General features: G+C 49.2%; 1 protein-coding gene across 7 annotated transcripts in view; it reads left to right on the top strand.

Annotated features, from left to right (window-relative positions):
• Nucleotides 1-20,847, top strand: part of Marchf10 (membrane associated ring-CH-type finger 10) — a 95,390-nt gene extending 74,543 nt beyond the window's left edge. For 4 of the 7 annotated variants that reach the window (XM_040749905.1, XM_021227152.2, XM_040749909.1 and 1 more), the window contains exons 9-11: nt 2,075-2,184; nt 10,560-10,676; nt 20,402-20,847. In XM_040749905.1, coding sequence (XP_040605839.1) covers nt 2,075-2,184; nt 10,560-10,676; nt 20,402-20,611 — 437 coding nt within the window. In that variant the 3' untranslated portion in view covers nt 20,612-20,847. Of the gene's footprint in view, nt 1-2,074; nt 2,185-10,559; nt 10,677-17,069; nt 17,113-20,401 lie in introns of all 7 variants that reach the window. The other 3 variants (XM_040749908.1, XM_040749907.1, XM_040749906.1) reach the window with 3 other exon arrangements.
• Nucleotides 20,848-21,078: the final 231 nt, after the last annotated feature.

Here is a 21,078-nt window from a genome sequence, read left to right as displayed (position 1 = left end):
GGGGAGATTAGCTGAAAGGGTCTCTATCTTGGCGGTCAGGTATAAAATGGCAGCTGTGTCTTTCAGACTACCCTCCCTGGAATTGGTACTCCTCAGCCAGACCCTGTTTCTCTCCTCTTCTACAGCCTTGTCTCTGGCCAGGTAGCAGATCTAGAACTTTATCCTGCCCCCACGGGTTGTAGCCATATGCTTTCACCATGTCATCAGGGTTATCATATTAACTGACACTCTCCCTCCATGGGTGGATTTTCTCTCCCAAAAGAAATACAGAATCAATCCCCAAACACTTAAATCAGTATCTACAAGGAAAGAACTCAATACAAATTGGGTAGGTGTTTGGGAGAGCATCAGCTGATCTCCTTCCCTGGAGAGATGTAAACAAGGTCTACTTCTCCATAAGGTCCCAGTGACGAACCAAAGTATGACTCCACCCAAGTTTAACCTGGAGAACGAATGGGTTCATTGGGCTTACTCAGTGTGAAACGGCTGCACTGGCAAGTCTTCACCCGTAGCCTTCTTCGAGTCACTTCCCCAAAACTGTATACTCCAGGACCTCTCTAGACCCTGGAGCCACATGCAGTTAGGGCAGAACCACATATGGCTGAGAGGAGTGCCCGAAAGCCCAGGGACTCTCCCCACTACCTCCTTGTCAGTGGACCTCAGGCCCTGTCTATTGTGATGGACTCTTGCAAGCAGGCATAGCTAATCTGATGACCATGTGGCTGTGTTGCTTAGAGGAACAAATTCTACAACAGCCATGCAAAGGCTTTCTCTTACGAGAAATTCAAGCCAATTAAACATTTAGCACAGGCCAAAAAAAAAAAAACAAGTTAAAGATGATGTTGCTTTGGCGCTTGGATACGTTCAGCAGGATTAGAATGAAAGATGCATGGATGCCCAGTCAGTAATAGCATTGCTGATGCTGAAAAAAAAAGGAAAGAAAGAAAGAGGAAAAGAAAGATGCCGGCAACTGATCTGTTTCCTAGTAAGAAACATTAACTCAATGCTGCAGCTATACTGAGCGGGGAAGGGGGGTACGCGGGGGAAGGGGGGCACGTGGGGGGAGGGGGAGCAGGTTACCACCAAACAGCCACAGAGGCTCTGCAGCTTCTGTTTTTGCCTCCTCGGGGAAACAGAGCAAACTGGGTACAAGTGGAGCAAGTGCTGGTCACATTTTCATAAGGACAGCAGCGCAGGGAGCCGTCTTCTCCTTTTCCCAAATGAGTCTAACCCAGATACTGTTGTGCCTAGAGTCCTAACCTGGGCCCTCACTCCCTTGCCTCATGTGGGAGGAAAGTCATTGGCCGAGGATAGCATCTTCTGTGGGTTTGGTACTAATTTATTTATTGCAGAACTGTTAGGTCTGCAAGGGACGAGGGAGACCATAGGTCCAACAGTCACTCCTCCTGCAAAGGCCTGTGTTACAGAGGCTTCCTTTCCGGGTAGCAATTCCAATTCTATGAAGCATTATGTTTACATATTTAGATAGAAACAAGACCTGTTATTTAAAAGTTATGGAGACTTCACCTGCCTGAAGCTCAAATAATAAATGACCACAAAGGGAAAAAGATGTTCAGAGCTCAGATTCAAGGTCATTTTCTCCAGAAGATGACTGACTAGGAGAATCACTGAAGCTTGGAATTCATAACACACACAAGTTCAGTTTCAAAATATCTCCTGTCCAGAGTGCAGCACAGATTCAGAGTTGCATATAACCTAAAGGTGGGGGTGGGGGGAGCTGGAGAGATGACTCAATGGTTAAGAGCCCTTAGCTGCTTTTCCAGAGGGCCTGAGTTCAATTCCCAGCAACCACATGGTGGCTCACAACCATCTGTAATGGGATCTGATCCCTTCTTCTAGTATGCATGAAGACAGAGCACTCATATACATAAAATGTATAACTATAAAAATGTGTGGAGAGAGAGGGGAGAGAGAGAGAGAGAGAGGGAGGGAGAGAGAGAGAGAGAGAGGGAGGGAGAGAGAGAGAGAGAGAGACAGAGAGACAGAGAGACAGAGAGAGCTTCCAAACTATACTCCCTTACATATGATTCTTAATTCTTACTCTTGATTCCAGGAGCAGATCTGGGTACTGTGAAGACCTGTGAGATGTGTAAACAAAGCCTTCTGGTCGACCTAGATGACTTCAACATGACTGAATTCTACCACAAGCACCAGCAATTCCGGGTAAGACAATATTGCTGCCACCTTCTCCCTGGTCTAGAGTAGGCAAAGGATCTAGAGAGATGGCTCGGTGGTTAAGAGTACTTGCTGCTCTTCAAGAGGATCTGGGTTTGATTCCCAGCACCCATATGGTGGTACACAACTATTTGTAACTCCAGTTCCAGGGGACCCAATGCTCCCTTCTGGCATGTGTGGGCACCAGGCACACACACTCATACACAAAGATTAAATAAACCAATCATTAATAAATAAAAAGTAGATTAGAGGTTCAAGCAGAAAGTAACTTAAGCTCCTTGGTCTAAGGATTGTAAAAAGCCCAAGTGTGATAAGGATTTGAGTCTATCTGGCTCACTCCTCTGAGAAGGTATGTCACTAAATTTAAATTGGAACACCGGAAAACTGAGAAGTCTTGGCCATCCTGATTGACATCCACCTGCTATTACAGGCAAAAGGGAGAGCCTGGGGTAGCCAACTGAACCCTTGCAAACAGCAAGAAAGTCTGGACAAGCCCCATGTCCAAATTTGCTGAAGTAATTTAATAACAACAACAGAAAATAAACTCAAGGTCTTGGGGGAAATGGTCCCCAACTTAAATATAGAGTATTCTGAGTAATGAAGACCTGCTAACAAGAATGAAGTAAATGCTTATGTGTTCGTTACAACCCACGGGGAGGGTTGGAGGGCGTAGGATAAGTGGAGACAACTCTCCTGGGGCATTCGGATTACATTGCTGAGAATGTGAAAAAGTTAATTAACCTCAGGTGGAAGGTGATTTATGCTCAAGGCAAAGTTAATCACTTAATTCTCAGGCAAACAATCTTCTGTTTAGAACTACACTCTCCAGTAGAGAAGCCACAAGCCACCTGTGATTAATGAGAAGGCGGCTAGTTCTAATCAATACATATTGTATATGATAAATACTCACTAAATCAAATACTTGATACCAAAAAAGGCAAGTAAAATATCACATTTTATATTGAATTTGTACTTGCTGTCCTGGCTAGTTTTATGTCAACTTGACATAAACTAGTCATCCGAAAGGAGAGAATCTCAATTGAGCGAATGCCTCCATCAGATCCAGCTGCAGGATATTTTCTTCATTCTGTGATTAACAGGGGAGGGCATAGCCCATGGTGGTGGTCCTGGGTTCTATAAGAAAGCAGGCTGAGCAAGCCTTGATGAGCAAGTCACTAAGCAGCTCCCTCCATGGCCTCTGCATTGGCTTTAGCCGCCAGGTTCCTATCCTGTCTGAGTACCTGTCCTGACTGTCTTCAGTGATGGACAGCAAAACGAACATATAAGTCAAATAAACTCTTTTCTTCCCAACTTGCTTTTTGGTCATGGTGTTTCATCGCAGTAATAGAAACCATAACTAAGACACTTCCTTCATCTATTTGTCAATACTATAACAAAATGTGTGAGACTGGACAACATTATTAAGAAAACAGGCTTAGAGCTACAAGGGCAGTGGTTGACTACACTGAGCACACACAAACACACAGAGAAAGATTACTGTGTAGATCATGTTCTTAGGTTCAAGGGCCCATATCTGGTGGTGATCTGCTGGCTGGCAGATTCCTGAAGCAGGATATGACATCACATGAAAAGGGACAGGTGTGTGTGTGTGTGTGTGTGTGTGTGTGTTCAGATCTTTCTCCGTCTTGTAAGTCCACCAGGATGCAATCACAGGTCTTCATCTTGATGTCCTTATTTAAGCTTCTTCCCTCTCCCAGACCCTCTTTAAACAATAGGGTTAGGTTAGCGTCCCAGCTTTTTTGTGGATTTTTAAGTTATTGGAGCTTTTACTTAGCATAAAAAACAGCTGGAGGCTGGATGAGACAGCTCAGGGGCCAGAGCACTGGCTGCTCTTGAAGAGAACCCAGGTTCAGTTCCCAGCCCCCAATAGCAGCTCCCAACCTTTTGTAACCTCCAGTTCCAGGAGATCTGACCTCCTCTTCCAGCCTCTGCAGATACCAGGTGGGCTTGTGGCACACAGACACTCGTCCACATAAAACCTAAAAATTCAAGAAGAAACAATGGGTCTATTAAGGCATGTTCAGACATGTATGACTGCTCTTGTCACATTCACACACACTGTTGTAGGAGTCACAGAGGTCTTTGTGCTTGTGATGAGCACTAGGGGGACCTGAAATGTTGGCACACAGGGTTGTTCCCCAAGGGAAGGAATGCAGCGCCTGGCTGGGGCAGACATGTTTTCTAGCCTGATGACCTTTATGCTGTCTGTGTGACTAGAGATTTTTTTCTGCACCACACCCTTATGGGAAGCTTGTTTTTCTTAATCTATAGAGCCCACTTTTAAGGACTTTACGAAGAGTTTCGATGTGGTCATGGCTGATCTTATTTAGCTTACTTTGTTCCTCAAGGAGATTTATGTGTGCTTTGAGTCATGCTGGACTGAGTTAATCATCACCAGAAAATGTTTTACCAACATGTGCTCCACTTAAATATGCCTACAAAAATAAACCACTGGGGGTCAGACTCCAGAAGTTTGAAACAATACTGGCTACTGGTGACCCGAACTGCCTTCTTGTCCGCCTAGGTAGTAGAGACTCCTGTGTACCCTAACCCGTCCTTTCTCCCTTGCCTCTTGCTCATCCCCGTTCCCTCCCCAGATAAGGTTTCCACCGTCATACTTCACAGTGGGTATGTTAGTCAGCTTTCATCCCTATAATGAACTGCCTGGAACTTTGCTTTGGCTCTGGAGGCTGAGGTCTAAGGTTGAGCAAGTCCTATTACGTCGGGGTGAAGGCGGCACACCGCACCGCAGAAGTGTGAAAGAGCAGAGGGAGAAGAAGGTGCTGGAACTCGGTATTCTCCTTCAAGAGCTTGCAGAGTGGCCCGAGGACCTCTGAAGGCTTCACCTCCCAACAGTGTGGCCCTGGGGACCAGGGTCCTAACACCACAACTAGGGAGATTCGGTCTCACAGAAGGGCCCTTGGGGCAGCGCTGCTCTTTCAGAGGACCCAGGCTAGGTTCCCAGCACCCACACGACTGCTCCCAGTTGTCTGCAACTCTGGCTCCAGGGAATCAGACTTACTCTTCAGGCTACCATGGGCACTTCATGTATATAGTATACATACATACGTGTATGCGGTTTACCACTGTCTGTAACTCCAGTTCCAGGAGATCCGACACCCTCCCACAGACATATATGCAGGCAAAATACCAATGCACATTGTGATGGTTTGACCCAGAGGGAGTGGCACTTTTAGGAGATGTGGCCTTGTTGGAGGAAGTGTGTCACTGTGGAGGTGGGCTATGAGATCTCAATATGCTCAAGCCACGCCCAGTGTCTCAGACCACTTCCTGTTGCCTATGAGTCAATGTAGGAATCTCAGCTCCAGCACCATATCTGCCTGTACAGTGCCATGTCCCACCATGATGATAATGGATTAAACCTCTGAGATTATAAGCCACCCCATTAAATGTCTTCCTTTATAAGAGTTGTCTTGGTCCTGGTGTCTCTTCACAACAATAGAAACTCTAACTAAGCCATATGTAAAATAAAAACAGGTACATCATTTCTAATACTTTAAAAAGCAAAGATAGCCTTATACAGGAACCACGTGAAAGTGGAATGAAATACTTAAAAACCCAGCCAGCCTAGAGATCTATACCCTGTAAAATTCTTCTTCAAAACTGGGAGCAAAATATAGACTTTATATTAAAGAATTAATACAAAAACAAAACAAACAAAAACATAACTCTGGGGCCAGTGAGATGTCTCACTGGGTAAAGGTGCTTGCAGCACAAGCCTGGCAATCTAAACTCCATCCCCAGGACCCACGTGGGGAAGGAGAGAACTGACTCCTAAAGTTGTCTCTGCCCTCCTGTGTGACGTGGTACACTCTCTCCCACGTGCACTCTAATGAGTAAATAAATAATTAAATGGCACATTGATAATTTTAGATTATAGTCCCCAGGCTGCTTAATGTCCTTTCAGCAAACACTAGATTTGCACGTGTGGATGCTGCATTCCATGAGGCCCCCGTGTTTAGCATGCTATGCCATCTAGGTTTGTGTAAGTGCACTCTGATGGTCACACAATGAAATTGCCTAGCAACACATTTCCCAGAATGTGTCCCTGGGCTTAAGCAACATATAGCTATAATTATACATTGAAATAATGTTTTAGATATACTGGGTTAATAAAATATCTTGTTCATATTAATTTCACTGATTCTTAAAAATTTCACAAGGTTGCTATAATTTTTCAAATTGCATATGTGGTTTGCAGTTGTGCCTTGGTTTGTATCATAATGCATGGTTCTGATCTAGAAGCAGTCAATAATATTTGTTATTATAAAATAAGTAGTCAATAAATATTTGTTACATGAATTGTCCCAGCATTACTATTATAACTTAAAGCTGCCCTCCCTTATAACATTATCCAAAAAAAATTAATAACCACGGTTGCAAAGCACATAATTTAAAACTATAAAATCATTGTTAACCTAAATGTCTCCCTTAGAGGGGACTCTTATGTCATTAGCCTGTATCCAGACCTTTTTCTGCAAACATTTTGACAGCTATAAAGCAGGTTTGAAACCAGCATGGGTTAATCTCACATAAACAACAACAAAAGCATGCAAAAAGCCCCCATAGTGTACCACCCCAGATGACAGCTTATAACCTTTAGTTGCAAGTCTTTCTTCCTATTCAAATGCTAATTCCCAGGTGCAACTCCAGAAGTTCCAAAGTTGGCCTGGGATGGAGAGAGTTGTCATTGGTTTTCAATTGTGAGGAAATCTCCATAATAAAAAAGGTTACCGCTCAAGGCTCTTATTGAGCATCTACTGTGTGCCCCACGCAGTGCTGGGATATATAAGAGTACCCAAGACCAGCACAACTGCCTTCCAGTGAGGAACAGAAGTGAGCAAGAGTACGGCATGGGAGAGTCAGAACAAGGGCCATGGAAAAGCCCAGGTTTTAGTCTTATTTCACCTGTGCTTATGTTTACTGAGCACACACTGTGCCTGAGGCACTGGGCCAGACACCAGGAGTCCAGGTGCAAAAGGCTTGTCCCCAGACCTCAGGCACAGTATTCATGAAATCCCACTTTTAGTTCTTGCCTCCTGCAGGATGTATTTGTTTTGCAAAATATCAAGGCCACCTGTGTTAGCTCAATTTACATAACGCCTGCAGGAAACAGGCAGAACAGAGGTTACCTGTCCCCTTTTATGAACCGGAGTCGCCCTGGCACTGCACAGTTAAAGTTGTTTACCCAAAATCACAGTGTCAGATGGCCCATCTTGTCTGCAGGACTTTCAGGACCCCACCCATGGTCTCCCGAAGATGTACCCCTACCATGTTTGCTCTGGCACACTGGAGTGTCTCCATGGCCTCTGGCAGTCACTTCTCGGTAGCTCGGGCTTGACCTTCATCTCAGTCAAGGACAGATGTCCTTGGACACGTGCACACTCCTAATCACCTTTAGACCCAGGGCCTGGATTCTCTGGAGCACACTGAAGGATCCAGGCGTCAGCTTCTGCCGTCCGTGATATAGATGCCTACACTTGCCATCAGAGTGAATCTCTTGACCACAAGGACTGCAAAGCAAAGGGAGGGCAGCCTGCGTGACTCACCTGGTAAAGGTGTTTGCCTCTCAAGCCAAGCTACCCAGCTCCACCTCTGGAAACACACAGAGGTAGGAAGAGAGAACTGATTGCACAGTTTTCCTCTGACCTCCATATGTGTGCCGTGACATGCGTGCACACGTACACAGACACGCTTCATGCACACACACGATCCACATGTGTACAATAATTAGTTCATTTTAAAGAAACCAGAAGAAGCTGGGCGGTGGTGGCACACGCCTTTAATCCCAGCACTCGGGAGGCAGAGGCAGGCGGATCTCTGTGAGTTCGAGGCCAGCCTGGTCTACAAGAGCTAGTTCCAGGACAGCCTCCAAAACAATACAGAGAAACCCTGTCTCGGAAAAAAAAAAAAAAAAAGAAACCAGAAGATAGGAGCTGGGGAGAAAAGGGAAATGACTAAGAGGCAAAGAAGCTCCCAGAGCTCTGTCCACAGTGTCCCCTGCTTCTGCTAGTGTCACCACCCCCTCTTCCCCTCCCCCAGTCCTTTCAGACTGATGACCAGGGAAACTCCACTTGAGAGGAAGAGTGACATGTCATTGGGTCAGGGGAGGAGTGGGTCAGGAATGGCACCAGTAAATAACTCTCCAAAATGTAGTTCCCTGGGATCTGCCGAACAGATCTTGTGGGGGACAGAAAGCCTGGCTCCCAGTCACCTGCCAACACTCCTCTTTGATTGGTCAGCCCCTCATTACGACAAGGATATTTATGACTCGCATGACAGGTTCCCTCCCATGGAACAGAGAAGAGGCATGATCTACTAGAAGTGACTTTTCAAATTATCTGCAGAAAACATTAGTGGGTATTTTCCCATCTGCATGCCTCCAGGCCTCATTGAGCCATAAAAAGTAAATGATTTTCCCCCAAAAGCTTTGACAAACCCAATCGCTCCAAGCCATTTTCTAGCTGATTGCTTTGCCATTTCTTGCCAGAGAGTCTGCTCTGAAAGTCATCTCCCCCAGCCCCCACCCCCAGCAAAGAGAGAAAACCCTCTAGCAGAGAGAGTGGGGGCAGGGTTAAGGGGGGCTTGGCTGGGGTGGAAGAGCACACACTAGGAAGGCTTCCTGGAGGAGGTGGCTCTGGAAATGGTCCTGAAAAGGAGCAGTAGGGATGCAGACAGGGAATGGAAGATGTATAAAACAGAAAATATGGGGAGGGGGAGATGCCTGCTTTGGGTCAAGGTCAGAAGAGCACACACACACACACACACACATACACACTCCAAGGCTAAAAATAGGAGTCTAAGTGCTTTGGACAGTGAGTTTCAGTCTTAAAAGGCAGCACAGTACAGAGGCCTCACACAGTGACCTTGAGGCCACTTGTCACACCGAGAACCGGAGATGGCCAAACACATAAGGAAGGGCATGCGGATCCTTGCTCAGCTTCTGAGCCAGCCTTTCCTGGAGGCCACTGGGTCCTGGGAGACTTGGGTTCCGTGCCAACTTCCTGAGCTGCCCTTGATCAACTGGGAATGGGGGGGGGTGGGGGTGGCCAGGGAGCGAGTGCATCTGCAGCTGCAGGAAGAAGATATACAGCCCCAGGTGGCCGCCCTGTCACCTTAATATGTTAACCTGGACACTGTCAACAGTTCTGACCCCTCCCAAGGATGCTGTAAAGGGTCCTGACCCCTGAAGGGGATTTTAGTCCCCAGGGTCTGGGTTGTTCCCTGGGTACAGGCTGACCCTTCCTGGAACACCACCACCCAGGGGATTTGGTGGGAGGACAGATGGGGGGTCCCCCTCCTCCCCTTGCAGAGGGGAGTCCTTACTAGTGTTCATGGGAGGGATGACTCAAGAAGGGCTGTGTAGCACAACCAAGGAACTAAAGACTCAGTTATAAAAGGAAATAATAAACAAGAAAAGGACATAAAGTTGGGGAAGGGATACAGGGAAGGGTCTGGGAGGAGGAGAGTAGAGAATGGACATGAGCAAAATACATTGTATGCATGTATACGTCTTTTAAAATGCAAAACAAACTCCTGCCAATATGCTCTAGCCATACCAGCCTGGAGAAAGTTTGCCCTCTGAATTCCCTGCTCTCTCTCTCTCTCTCTCTCTCTCTCTCTCTCTCTCTCTCTCTCTCTCTCTCTCTCTCTCTCTCTCTCTCTCTCTCTCTCTCTCTCTCTCTCCTCTCTCTCTCCTCTCTCTCTCCTCTCTCTCCTCTCTCCTCTCTCCTCCTCTCTCTCCTTCTCTCTCTCCTCTCTCTCTCCTTCCCTCTCCCCCCTCTCCTCTCTCTCCTCTCTCTCCTCTCTCCCCCTCTCTCTCCTTCTCTCTCTCTCCTCTCTCTCTCTCTCCTCTCTCCCCCCTCCCCCTCTCTCTACACACACACACACACACACACACACACACTTCTGTAATTAACACCCTCTCCCAACCTGCCATCACATCCATCTCCCTCCCATGTGGCATTCAGCCAGCCTCTCCTGCCCTCGGCAGACCTCTGTCTGTGAGCTCTCTCCTGACAGGGTGATCCCACCAGCCAGCTCCGAGCCATTCTGCCCTGTTCACCCCACGGCACTGGCTTCAGTGAAGACTCAAATGTCTGAGGGATGGGATTCAGCCTGGCAAATGGAACTTTCTCAGAGCCCCCTCTCCTGGGTAGCAGAGAACTGTAGGAAGGTGGCTGTGCTCCTTCCCCCCAGCCCCCTCCTGCTCTGTCTTGCCTTTCCCCGGGCTTGAACCCCTTCCCCTTTCTCACTTCCATGCTGTGGCTGAGCCTATGGATATTTTGTGGGATGAACTTTGCGGTTTCCTCTTCCACAAGCAGGCGCAGAGTGAGCTGATGAACTCCGGCTTGTATCTGGTGTTGCTGCTTTACCTATATGAACAGAGGTTTGCAGAACTCATGACACTCAACTACAGGCGGGCTTCCAGAGAGAGGGTAAGTGCAGCTCCCGGGGCGGCACAGCCCAGAACACCACGTGATGTCATCTCCTAGCCATGCCATCTCCTGAAGTCCTCAGGGTCACTTGACAAGGTCCAGGACTGTCACTGTTAGGTCTAAGATTTAGTAGCTGCTAAGTGTCTGTGCGGTGACCTCTGGCTGAAGGCAGGTATAATCACATAATTGCTTACTGTCAAATACAAATAGTAATTAAGTGGTTGTCAGTGGCCATGTAAGTGAAGTGTCTCTAGGGAGACCTGCCCTGCAAAACAGGTGTGCAAGAATGCTGCTGTCACGGATGCTCTGTGAGGGTGTGCAGTTTGCTCAAGCAAAGGGACTCTGTGCAGAAGCAGGTCACTCCACTCCTGAGAGCTGGTAAGCAGCCATACTCCGAGGTGTCAGCTCTGCCGGTTGTGTTTTGAATCCGGGTACTGTGTGTGTGTGTGTGTGTGTGTGTGTGTGTGTGTCCCTAAGGCTGCCAGGAAGTAAAGGTGTTGATAGTGGCCCCATCTGGCAAATGACCATGTATGTACCGGATGGCTGTTCTTTAATAAGGAGGTGGGGCCAGCAAGAATAACATGGATGACGTGAGAAGCCGCCCTGCCACTCAGCAAGGTCAACCGTGCTGGGGGGGGGGCTCTGGAGTCTCAGCACCTTGAGCTCTAGGGAACTTCCCACTTCGTCAAATGGCTTCCCGTGGCCACATGAGGCAAGAACCCTGAGAGGAAAGGGAAGTTGCCCAGTCATGCCAGGGACTGATTGCACCACTAATGTTGGGACTTCCAGGACACCCCTGGAGGCCTTGCTCTTGACGCCTGCTCCTGTCGGCATGGGGGGGGGGACACATGGACCAAACACACACACACACACACACACACAACACGTGGACAAGTCACTGGTGGTACTAGAGGCAATTTCAGCGCTCTGCCTGCCATCCGAGCCCTGAACCCCTCTTTATCTTTGCTTCCTATTTTCTCCTTCTCTTCCTCTCCCTTCTCTGCTCCCCCTCAAGTGGACTGCAGACATCTTCCAACACCATCACTGCGGAGGCTGGAGGATAGTCATTCATGTCTTTACACTTCCATTTCTATTCAAAGCACTGGAGGCGGGGCCAGGTGTGACGGTGCACGCCCTTAGTCCCCACACTCAGGAGGCAGAGGCAGATGGAACTCTGAGTTTGAGGCTAGCCTGGTCTACACGGTAAAGCCCTATTTCAAAAAAAAAAAAAACCCACGCTGGATTTGAAGGCTGGGGATGCAGTTCCGTTGGGCAGAGTGCTTGTCTAGCATGCATGAAGCAATGAGTTGGATCCCCAGCACCACACGAGCCAGGACTGGTGACACATGCCAGCATTTGGGAGACAGAGGCAGGAGGATCAGAAATTCAAGGTCATCCTCAGGTACACAGCAAATTCAAGGCTGGCCTAGAATGTGGGTCATCCTCAGGTACACAGCAAATTCAAGGCTGGCCTAGAATGTGAGGCCCTGTCTCAAAAAGAGAAAATGAGGAATTCAAACCTGTGGTCACATGAACTATGGACCATTTCTAATTTTTTCTGACTAAATTCTTCCCTTATTCCCTGAGTGCTCAATGAAGACAACAGGCTGGGTTTCTGCCAACGTATCTCCTGAGGAATGTCAACCTCTCTGTGGCCCAGGCCTGCCTTTTCTTAATTTTCCCATGGTTTTAATGGTGACATAAATTCTTCATAGAAATAAAAAAAAAAAAGGAAACGTACCAGAAGCAGGAAATGGTCCTTTGTTAATATTTCTGTAACTTCATTTTCATGATCCTGCATCTTCTAATGAGCTCTTTATTACACATTGAACTTCAAAGCATCAGGGTTGATGTGGGTTACAGATGGCCCTGGTGTCAGCCAGCAAACACAAGCAACATCACCCAGTAGGGTTCCAAAGCAAACAGGAGAAGACAGACGGGACATTCCCATGGATGGAAACCAAGGCCCCACAGCATTGCCTCTCAGGAAACTCCTGGCAAGTCTGTTCTGGAAAAGGAATAAGCTGTGCCAGAGGCATGCTGGGAACCAGAGCAGAAGGGATAGGAAGGGAAAAGCAACACACTTTTCTCACCACCAGCTCCCATATAACTTGGGGAACCCTGAAGCACACCCCACACACTCCAAGCTCACAGCAGTAACTGGTTATAAATAGCCAATAAAGAGGCTTCCACATGGGCTGCAAAGATGGCTCAGTGGTTACAAGGTTACAGGTTGCAGATGACCTGAACTCCATTCCCAACACCAACCTCAGGGGGCTTGCAACGGGCTGTAACTCCATCATCTAGGAGATCTGCGCCCTCTCCTGGCCTTCATAGTTAGTGCACTCACATGCACATACCCACACACCCAGACACACACACACACACACACACACACACACACACACACACACACACACATATATATATATACATAATCAAAAAGGTTTTTTTTATCTTTTAAAAAACAAACATCTACATGAAATCTGGAGGCCAGTAGACAGTGTCAAATCCACCTCTTCCCGATTTCGTCTCAGGATTTCCAGAATCTGAGGGTAGCATTTGTTAAAAGAGATTACTGACATGGAAGAGAAACCTCACTCCTTTGCCAGAAGCATGTGAGAAACCTTCACATCGGACTTCTTGCTTATATCTCACGAAGAGACCTTGTGATAAATGCTGTCCGTGGTGGTGACTGTCACTTCCTCACCCCAGCATGCACTGTGCTATCCAGAGGGACTGAGTGGTCAGTCGATTACTTTCTTCTTGTTGTGATAAAACACATAAAAAATTCAATGACTGAAGGAAGGATTTATTTTGGCTCACAGTTTGAGGTACCATACATCATCATAGCAGGGAAAGTGTGGTGGTGAGACCAGCTTATCTGTGATGGCAGGGTCATGAGGAAGCCCACTCCCATCTCGGCAGACCAGAAAGCATGGAGACGAATGCTGGCACTCGGCTGGCTTCCTCTTTTGATGTTTTTTTTTTAATAGACCAGAACTTTCTCTGTACCCCCAGCTGGCCTGGAACTCAGTATGTAGACCAACCAGGCTGGCTTTTGACCTCACAGATTTGTCTGCCTCATCCTCCCCAAGTTCTGGGGTAAAGGTGTGTGTCACAATGCCTGGGTTCTCCTTTTATTCTTCTTTCTCTAGTCCTGGACAACAGTCCGTGGGATGGCTCCACTCACATTCAGGGCGGGTCTTCCCCCTCACTGGTCCTCACAGACACACCCATGGTATGCCTCGTTACATCCTATGTGCTTCTTAATGCAATCAAGCAAGTTGCCTTTCACAGAGGGGGCTCAGTCAAAGAAAGTGACTATGTGACTTGATGTGACACCACGATGTCCTTTCTTTGAGGAGCTTATGGCTAAGTTGAGAGACAAGGTCTACAAATTTATAAAACCAAAACAATAGTAGTGATGACTGGTGAGTAGGAGAGCCCACAGGTCCAGTGAGCACACAGAGACTGTGAAATAAATACCACGTCTTCCCTAGTTGGAACTTGCTGGGTTTCCAATGGTCCCAGCAACAGACAGTCTCCTCATTGAGTTTCTATGCTGTTGGAAGATAAAACAGGGCCTTCTGGACCTGTCTGTCATTTAGACACAGGGTGAGTCATATTTGACTGCATGCAGAACATGCCCTGGGCACTATGGATTCCAGGGACATTGGGAACCAAATAAAAATGGTGGTGGTGGTGGTGGTGGTGTGTGTGTGTGTGTGTGTGTGTGTGTGCTCGTGTGTGCGTGCATGTGAGGGGGTGGGGGAGCTGTGGTCATTTTTTATTAACTTGGGCATGGAACCACAGTTCTCCAGTGCCTGGAAAATGTCTGGTACATAATAAATGCTCAGTCAGGCCTCAATGTCCAAGGAATTCCTGAGTCAGAATCTTTTTCTTTCAGATATCAAGTCTTGAGTGTTGTTTTAGAGAAAGGGACAGTGCAAATTTGTAGAGAGAATTCCACCTACTATGTGCTGGGTTTTAAGTAATATCCTGGGAACACAGAGATGATGAAGACAAATGCTGCCTATATTGGGCTCAGTATCTACAGAGAGAACTCGTGGGGCTGGAGAGGTGGCTCAGCCATCAAGATAAGAGTACTACTCTTGAAGAGAACTAAGTTTGGTTACCAGTAGCCACTTTGGGTGGCTCACAGCCACCTGTAACTTCAGCTCTAGGGGATCTGACACCCTCTTCTAGTCTCCAAGGGCACCTGCATTTGAGTGCACAGACACAACACACGCGCACATGCACATACAATATTAAAAAATAAAACAAATATTTAAATAGAGAAGACACTTGTGTGACCAAGGGGACCCCAAAGCCGTTTGTGTCGTGACAGAAAACTGAGCTGGGGGAAGGGCGTTATGAGGAGATGAATGAGTAGCTATGCTTCCCTCCTGTACACTTCTCCAGGCAGAGCTCCAGGATTGTGGAGAAGCCTGGCTTTTGATCCAGCAGGGGGCTTGCCCTTTGCCCTCAGTCCTTGGCACTTTAACAGTGTTGCTATCATTATGGCTTTTCCCAGCTGATCAGCAAAGAAGATGATGCTTAGGCCAGTCTTGAAGAGTGTGGCAGATGGACTGGGGTGGGTGGGGAAGTATATTCCACACAGAAGACGGCAGCGTGGAGATGTGTAAAACCCTGCACGCTCTGGCTGTCAAGAAGGTTCGAGGCAGGGGCTGGCAGGAAGTGAGCCTGAGGTGTGAGCAGGGTGCTGGGCTGGAAGGCTGGGGTGTGGCTCTGTATGCTCCTGGACAGTTTCCAGCCTGGGTATGACAAACAAGGACATTCTGGTATTTGAGTGGTAAGTACAGTAGACACCTGGAAAGTAGGTTGGAGGAAAACAGCTGCATGGCTGTTACAGTAGCATAAAGAGATAAGGGTCCAGCATGGAGCGTGGATGATGAATCACCCCCACCCCGTGTGTGTGTGTGTGTGTGTGTGTGTGTGTGTGTGTGTGTGTGTGTGTGGCAGTCCAATTGAAGGAAGCACTGAAATTATTCTGTGAAGGTGCCCAGCGGCAAGCTTGCCCTTCCTCTCATCATGGTACGTATGATGGGAGCATCTCCAGGGCCCACTGGCTGATGCTGCCTAGCTCACTCTCTAGTCTGATGGGCACGATCACGATCTGACCTGGATGGAGACGTTACGTGGATTCCTCTTTTCACACATTTCCCTTTCACACCTTCATGGGATGCTCTGTCATCCAGGGTCAGCTCCCCCAGAAGCCCCTTCACGACCTGCCTCCCGGTCTGACTCTTGTCTCTGATTATTGGTGTCTTCAGGAGAGAATGCCCTTCTTCCCCTCTGCCCCAGGTATGCTGTTAATAGTCAAAATGCCAGGCTAGTGGCAGAAGTCAGGAAGCACAGTGGTCGGCTTAGGAGGCAGGTAGGGTACCGCGGGTCTCTTCCTGTCTCGATGGACCATCTGCATTTATACTCTTCCTATAAAACCAGAAGCTCTTGACTCAAGGGGTCAAAGCTACCGAAACAGGGGAAGCCCAGGTTTGACCCTTTGATCTCTGCTCACCAGGACAGTGGTTCTTAGTGTGAGGCTTGATAGACATCAGCAGCTGACAGGGGACCTTGTGGCAGGGTGAGGTGGCCTCAGTGGCCCAGAGCATGTGGCAGCAGAGGTTAGAACAGTCCTGATGTATAATTCACAGGTAACCAGGACCTGCTACTCTAGATGAAATCCCATCTGTCCCCTGGCCCTCCCCTGGGCACAGAAAAGAGCCTGCAGACAAGGGCTGCCTCCACCCAGGCCAGGGAATTGCCCAGTAACAGTGTCCAGCACCCCTTGTTTTGTCCCCAGCCTGTCACAAAGTCCCTCTTCTTCCCCGGGGAAATAGCACCAGACCTAATACAACAGGGCCCACATCCTTGCTGCCTGGCACAATGGGTTCCCATGGAGTACACAGTGTTTCTTATTGTGGCATAAAATGCCATAAAGTCAGAACAAAGAGAGCCCAGGGCCTGGATGGGTCGGCAGCTTCCTGCCAGGCAGAGAATACAAGTGATTGTTTAAAAGTCAGTGTTGAGGCAAGCGGCCCATTAGCACAGCCCTTCTCTCCACAGCCTGTAAATTGTGCCTGGCCCATCAGAAAGGGATTCTGCTATTCAGATCAATTGCTAAAAGGAAGACAGTCTGTTCATGCTGCCAAATATAGAAGCCCCGAAACAGCAAAGGTGACCCGGGTTATCACTGTGCCGTCCTTGGGACAAGCTAAACTCCACCAGTGCAGACTACCAGCCCTGATCATGAGCACCTTGGTGAGACGCAGGGAAGTCAGTCCTGGTACATTCTGAGGCCAGGCAGTTACACATCTGTTCACAATTGCATTGTAAACAATTCATGTCTCATTGTCTTCTCTCTCATAGTTGTCAAGAAATTACCCACAACCCAGACCGGAAGAAAATGAAAGTAGGTTTGGGGGTCCATCCTATCCTGCCCCCCTTTAAGGGTATCTGTCTGCTAAGTCATTTCTGTTCCTGCCTTGACCCTAATACTGTGGAAGGAAGTCATGACCACCACCCAGAGGCAAAAATAACCCCACAAAGCTTGGGAAACTCTAACCTTCACTAACAATCAATCAGGAAGGCTGGATGTGGAGCAGATAAGAATTTTAATTCATCCTGAAACCAAGGAAAAGGGTCAGCTAAGAGGAAGCTAGTGTTTTTCTCCATAGGATACTCTGGCTTTCAGCCCTTGATGAGGTTCTGTTGTTTTGTTTTTGTTTTTGTTTCCTGCCAGGATCCTGTCTGGGATTTTCCTTCACAGATCCTAAAGGCAGGCTGGTTATCCAGTACCAGAGAGAGCATTCCTTTGACAAGCAAGTGTTTTGAATGGATTTTGATTCCATTGAACACCATCAAGTGTTGAATTTAGAGGCTGAACCAAGCAAACAGGTCTCCAGCCTCCTTCAGACAGGTTCCTCATTCCATAAAAATTCTCCCTGGAGAAAGTGAGCCTAATTTAAGCAGAGGGTGCAGAGGCAGACTCTATCTACAGAGAGAATAAGTGTAGCAAGAAATAGAGGGATGTGACAACTGAGTCCATCTGGGTTCTTGGAGGAGAAATTTTACAACAGCCTGCCCTGCCCTGAAAGCTTAGGAGAGTGACTCCCACGTTGGTATCATCAACAACTTACCCTAAACACAGATTCCTGGGCCCTCCCATGGACTCCACTCCAGAGATGAGGTGGGGCTCTGGAATGTGTCTTTCACGCACAACCCACAGACAGGGTTGATACTGCCCATTGTGGGGATCTTTGTGAGCCCCTTCCCCGCCCCCGACAAATAAATACCTGGCCAGAAGAGACATTGCACCAGTCCAGAGCTCCCAGGGTGGGGCCCGGACTGCAACCCCAAAGAAGCCAGCTTGCTATTCAGGGCACGCAGTTCTAGGGAGCCAGGCTCTCCATGCTCAGGGATGGGAAAGGCCCTTTCTTCTCTATACAAAAGGAGCTCCTGGAGCCCCAATCCTCGCGCGATTGTGGGGTCCAAGCCAGCCTGCCCGACCGCCTGGAGCCCCCTAGAGCGAAGCCACAGGACTGTTCGCGCAGTCGTCCCCTCACTCCGGCTTGCTGCCTGGGTGCAGTAGGGAAGGCGGCGGTGCGGTGTCTAAAAGACCTTTGTGTCGCCGCCCGCACACACCTCCTCCCGGGGACCGCACCTCGGCCAGGCTTCTGCGCACGGGTTATCAGCGTGGCCTCGGCGAGGGCCTCGTGCTCCTACAGGGACGTGACAAGCAACAGGGCTCGGTCCCCAGCTGGGAGACCTGCAGAGGGTCCTGTCGCCCGGGGCCCCGCCCCGCCTCGGGGGCGCCCGCAGCGCTACCCGGTTGGGAACCTGCGAGGCCGGGCGCGTCCGAGAGGGTTCAACTGGGCAGGGGCGCCCCCTAGTGCCTCATGCGACCGCTGAGTCCTGCAGCCGAGGAGGGCTCCCCCAGACCCAGGGACCGTGCACTGCATCAGGACCGGAAGAGCAGCCTTCACTTCTAAACCTGCATCACAGGAGGCTGCTCTTCCTAGGGGATGTTTAGAAAGGAATATCGACCCCCGTAGTCGCCCATGCAGATTGCTGCGAGTTCTAAACCAGCCTACATTGTATAGTGAGGTCCTGGCCATTTGTCTCAGCCACCACCAACAAAAATAAGTCTCCGCCGAGAAAAAAAGGATTTGCTTCTCTCTCCCTTGCTCCCGTGCAGATGGTCCCTCTGATTGTCTGCCATCATTTGCTATCTCAGTCGGGAGCTGGCCTATAGTCAGAATCGATCATTCACAGGCAGGCCATAGGGCAGGCAGGAGGTTGGTTCTTTCCTGGAAATACAGGCCAGGTTCCTTCTACCTGCCCCTAGTCCTATACTCTCCCCAGATACTGGGATGCGGGGTGAGGGTAGGAGAGTCAACAGGCTGTGCAGAGCCCAGGATAAAGGGACCAACACACTGCTTTCAATGATTGACCACTAGCAGCCCTTACCTGTCTCTGTGCCAAAGCCACTATCAAGAGAAAAGCCAGGCACCAGAAGCAGAGCCAGAGGAAGCCAGCCCTCCCCCTTGGCCACACTCCTCTTCGTTGACCCTCAAGCCTGGTATGACTCACCTGGTTGGCAGCATTTGGTTAATATGGCCTGCCAGCACTGAGTCACAGCTAAGTCCAGGTAAATAAACACAGAAGGAAAAGACAAAACATCAGGGCACAAAGGGTGGCACACAAAGGTGCCAGCCACCTTGTGGCCCTGTGGTGCCAACCCCAGCCTTCTTACTGGGTGCCTTTCCCTGAACCAAGGACCCCACCAGTAACACCGAGGTGGGGGCATCTCAGGCGGATTCCTAGATGTGAGCCAACCTGTTACAGGGCTCTTGACCCAGCTTCTCCGACAGCTACTTCCCAGCTGGCACAAATGACCATGACTGTAGCCAAGACTAAGGCCAGGAAGAGTGTGCATCACCTGCTGATATCATGCAGGTGATGAGCAGGACACAGACAAGCCAACTCGGACAGCGTGGGTGAGGAAGCTGGGACACCCAGAGTAGCTGGGGCTTCCTTGAGACCAGAAGCAGTGATGAGAGGGTTGGGTATGAATGTCAAGGTGTCCCTGCTCCTGTTCCTCGAACATCTTCAAGTGTTTCTGCTTAGTCTGGGATGCTTCCTCAAACCAAGACAAAAAGAAGCATCTAGAAGAAGAATCTCCCTGAGAATAAGGGAACCCTTCTCCCATTCCATGTGCTGCACTTGGACTTTCGCCCCTCACCCAATGCCACCCAACCCCGCTCCTTGCCATCACCCCCCACACTCCCAATCGCGTTAGGCCATAAACTTGGAAACCTCATCCTGAGAGAAGGCAAAGGCTCTTCCAGCTATTCAGCCTACAAACTTTATCACCACGCTGCCCAGCAGAGACAGCTGAAATAGATTCATCGAGCAGCCTGCTGTCCAGTAGCCCCTGACCCAGCTGGAGTTCCAGTGCACAGTCTAGAGATTTCCCCAGCCCCAGAAAAAAGTGTTCGTTCCCCCATACTGTCCCATAGTCCATTTCCGTCTGTGTGTGCGCGTGTGTGCGTGCGTGCGTGCGTGTGTGTGTGTGTGCGCGCGCGTGTGGTCACTGGGGTCAGAGCGGGAGAAGGAAGGGCAGTGGTGCCAGGCCCCGTGTGGCAGCCCCTGAAGTCTGCTGTGGCCCCCGGAGCCTGAGAGATTGTCTTGCTTTCTAGGTTCCGAGTCGGGAGATGGTAATGAAAGCAGTGTTTACCCAGGCGGGGTCATCTAGCGAGGTGGAGGAGTGCAGCAGAGACCGCTCCACCCGGATGCCCTCTCTCCGCCCCCCGTGCGTCCCTTCTTCCCTCCTCTTTACTGAAACTGAAGCCAATGTGTTCACAGTTGCCATTCTCACCTGCGCCACTCCGTTCAGGGGTCTGGCTTGAGCATCCACGGGCAGCCACAGGGACCAACCTCATCCCAGCCAACCCAGGCAAAACAGCCGAGTCCCACGTGGGCTTTCCTGCTGCAGCTCCTCAGCCCAGTAGCCCAAGTGGACCCAGCAACCCTGGCAGCCCAGCAGCCTGGGCTCCCACTGCTGAGGGCCTCTCCTCTGTTCAGGCCTCAGCCCACCCTGAGTGGAGTGGAGCCTTGCATTCAGTAAACTGACTTTATTCTCCCACCTCGTTTTGTGTTTATTTCCCTTCCAGGCTTCAGCCCACTCCCACCCCCATTTCATTTCTAATTGCTGCCCACCCCCAGAGTCTGACGCATCTCAGGTTCCCTAGGGCTGGGGTGAGCTGGGTCCCATTTAGGATCAGTTGTGGGCGTGTGCTCTGTGATTTTTCTCCTCATCGCATGTAAGGAATCAAAGACCGCTGAGACTTGGGTGACTAAAAAAACGAGAGGTGGG

The sequence above is a fragment of the Mesocricetus auratus genome, unplaced genomic scaffold (assembly GCF_017639785.1).
Source record: "Mesocricetus auratus isolate SY011 unplaced genomic scaffold, BCM_Maur_2.0 Super-Scaffold_100007, whole genome shotgun sequence".
NCBI lineage: Eukaryota > Metazoa > Chordata > Mammalia > Rodentia > Cricetidae > Mesocricetus > Mesocricetus auratus.
The sequence above is the reverse complement of the archived record's forward strand: the minus strand, read 5'-3'. Positions and strand labels throughout refer to the sequence as shown.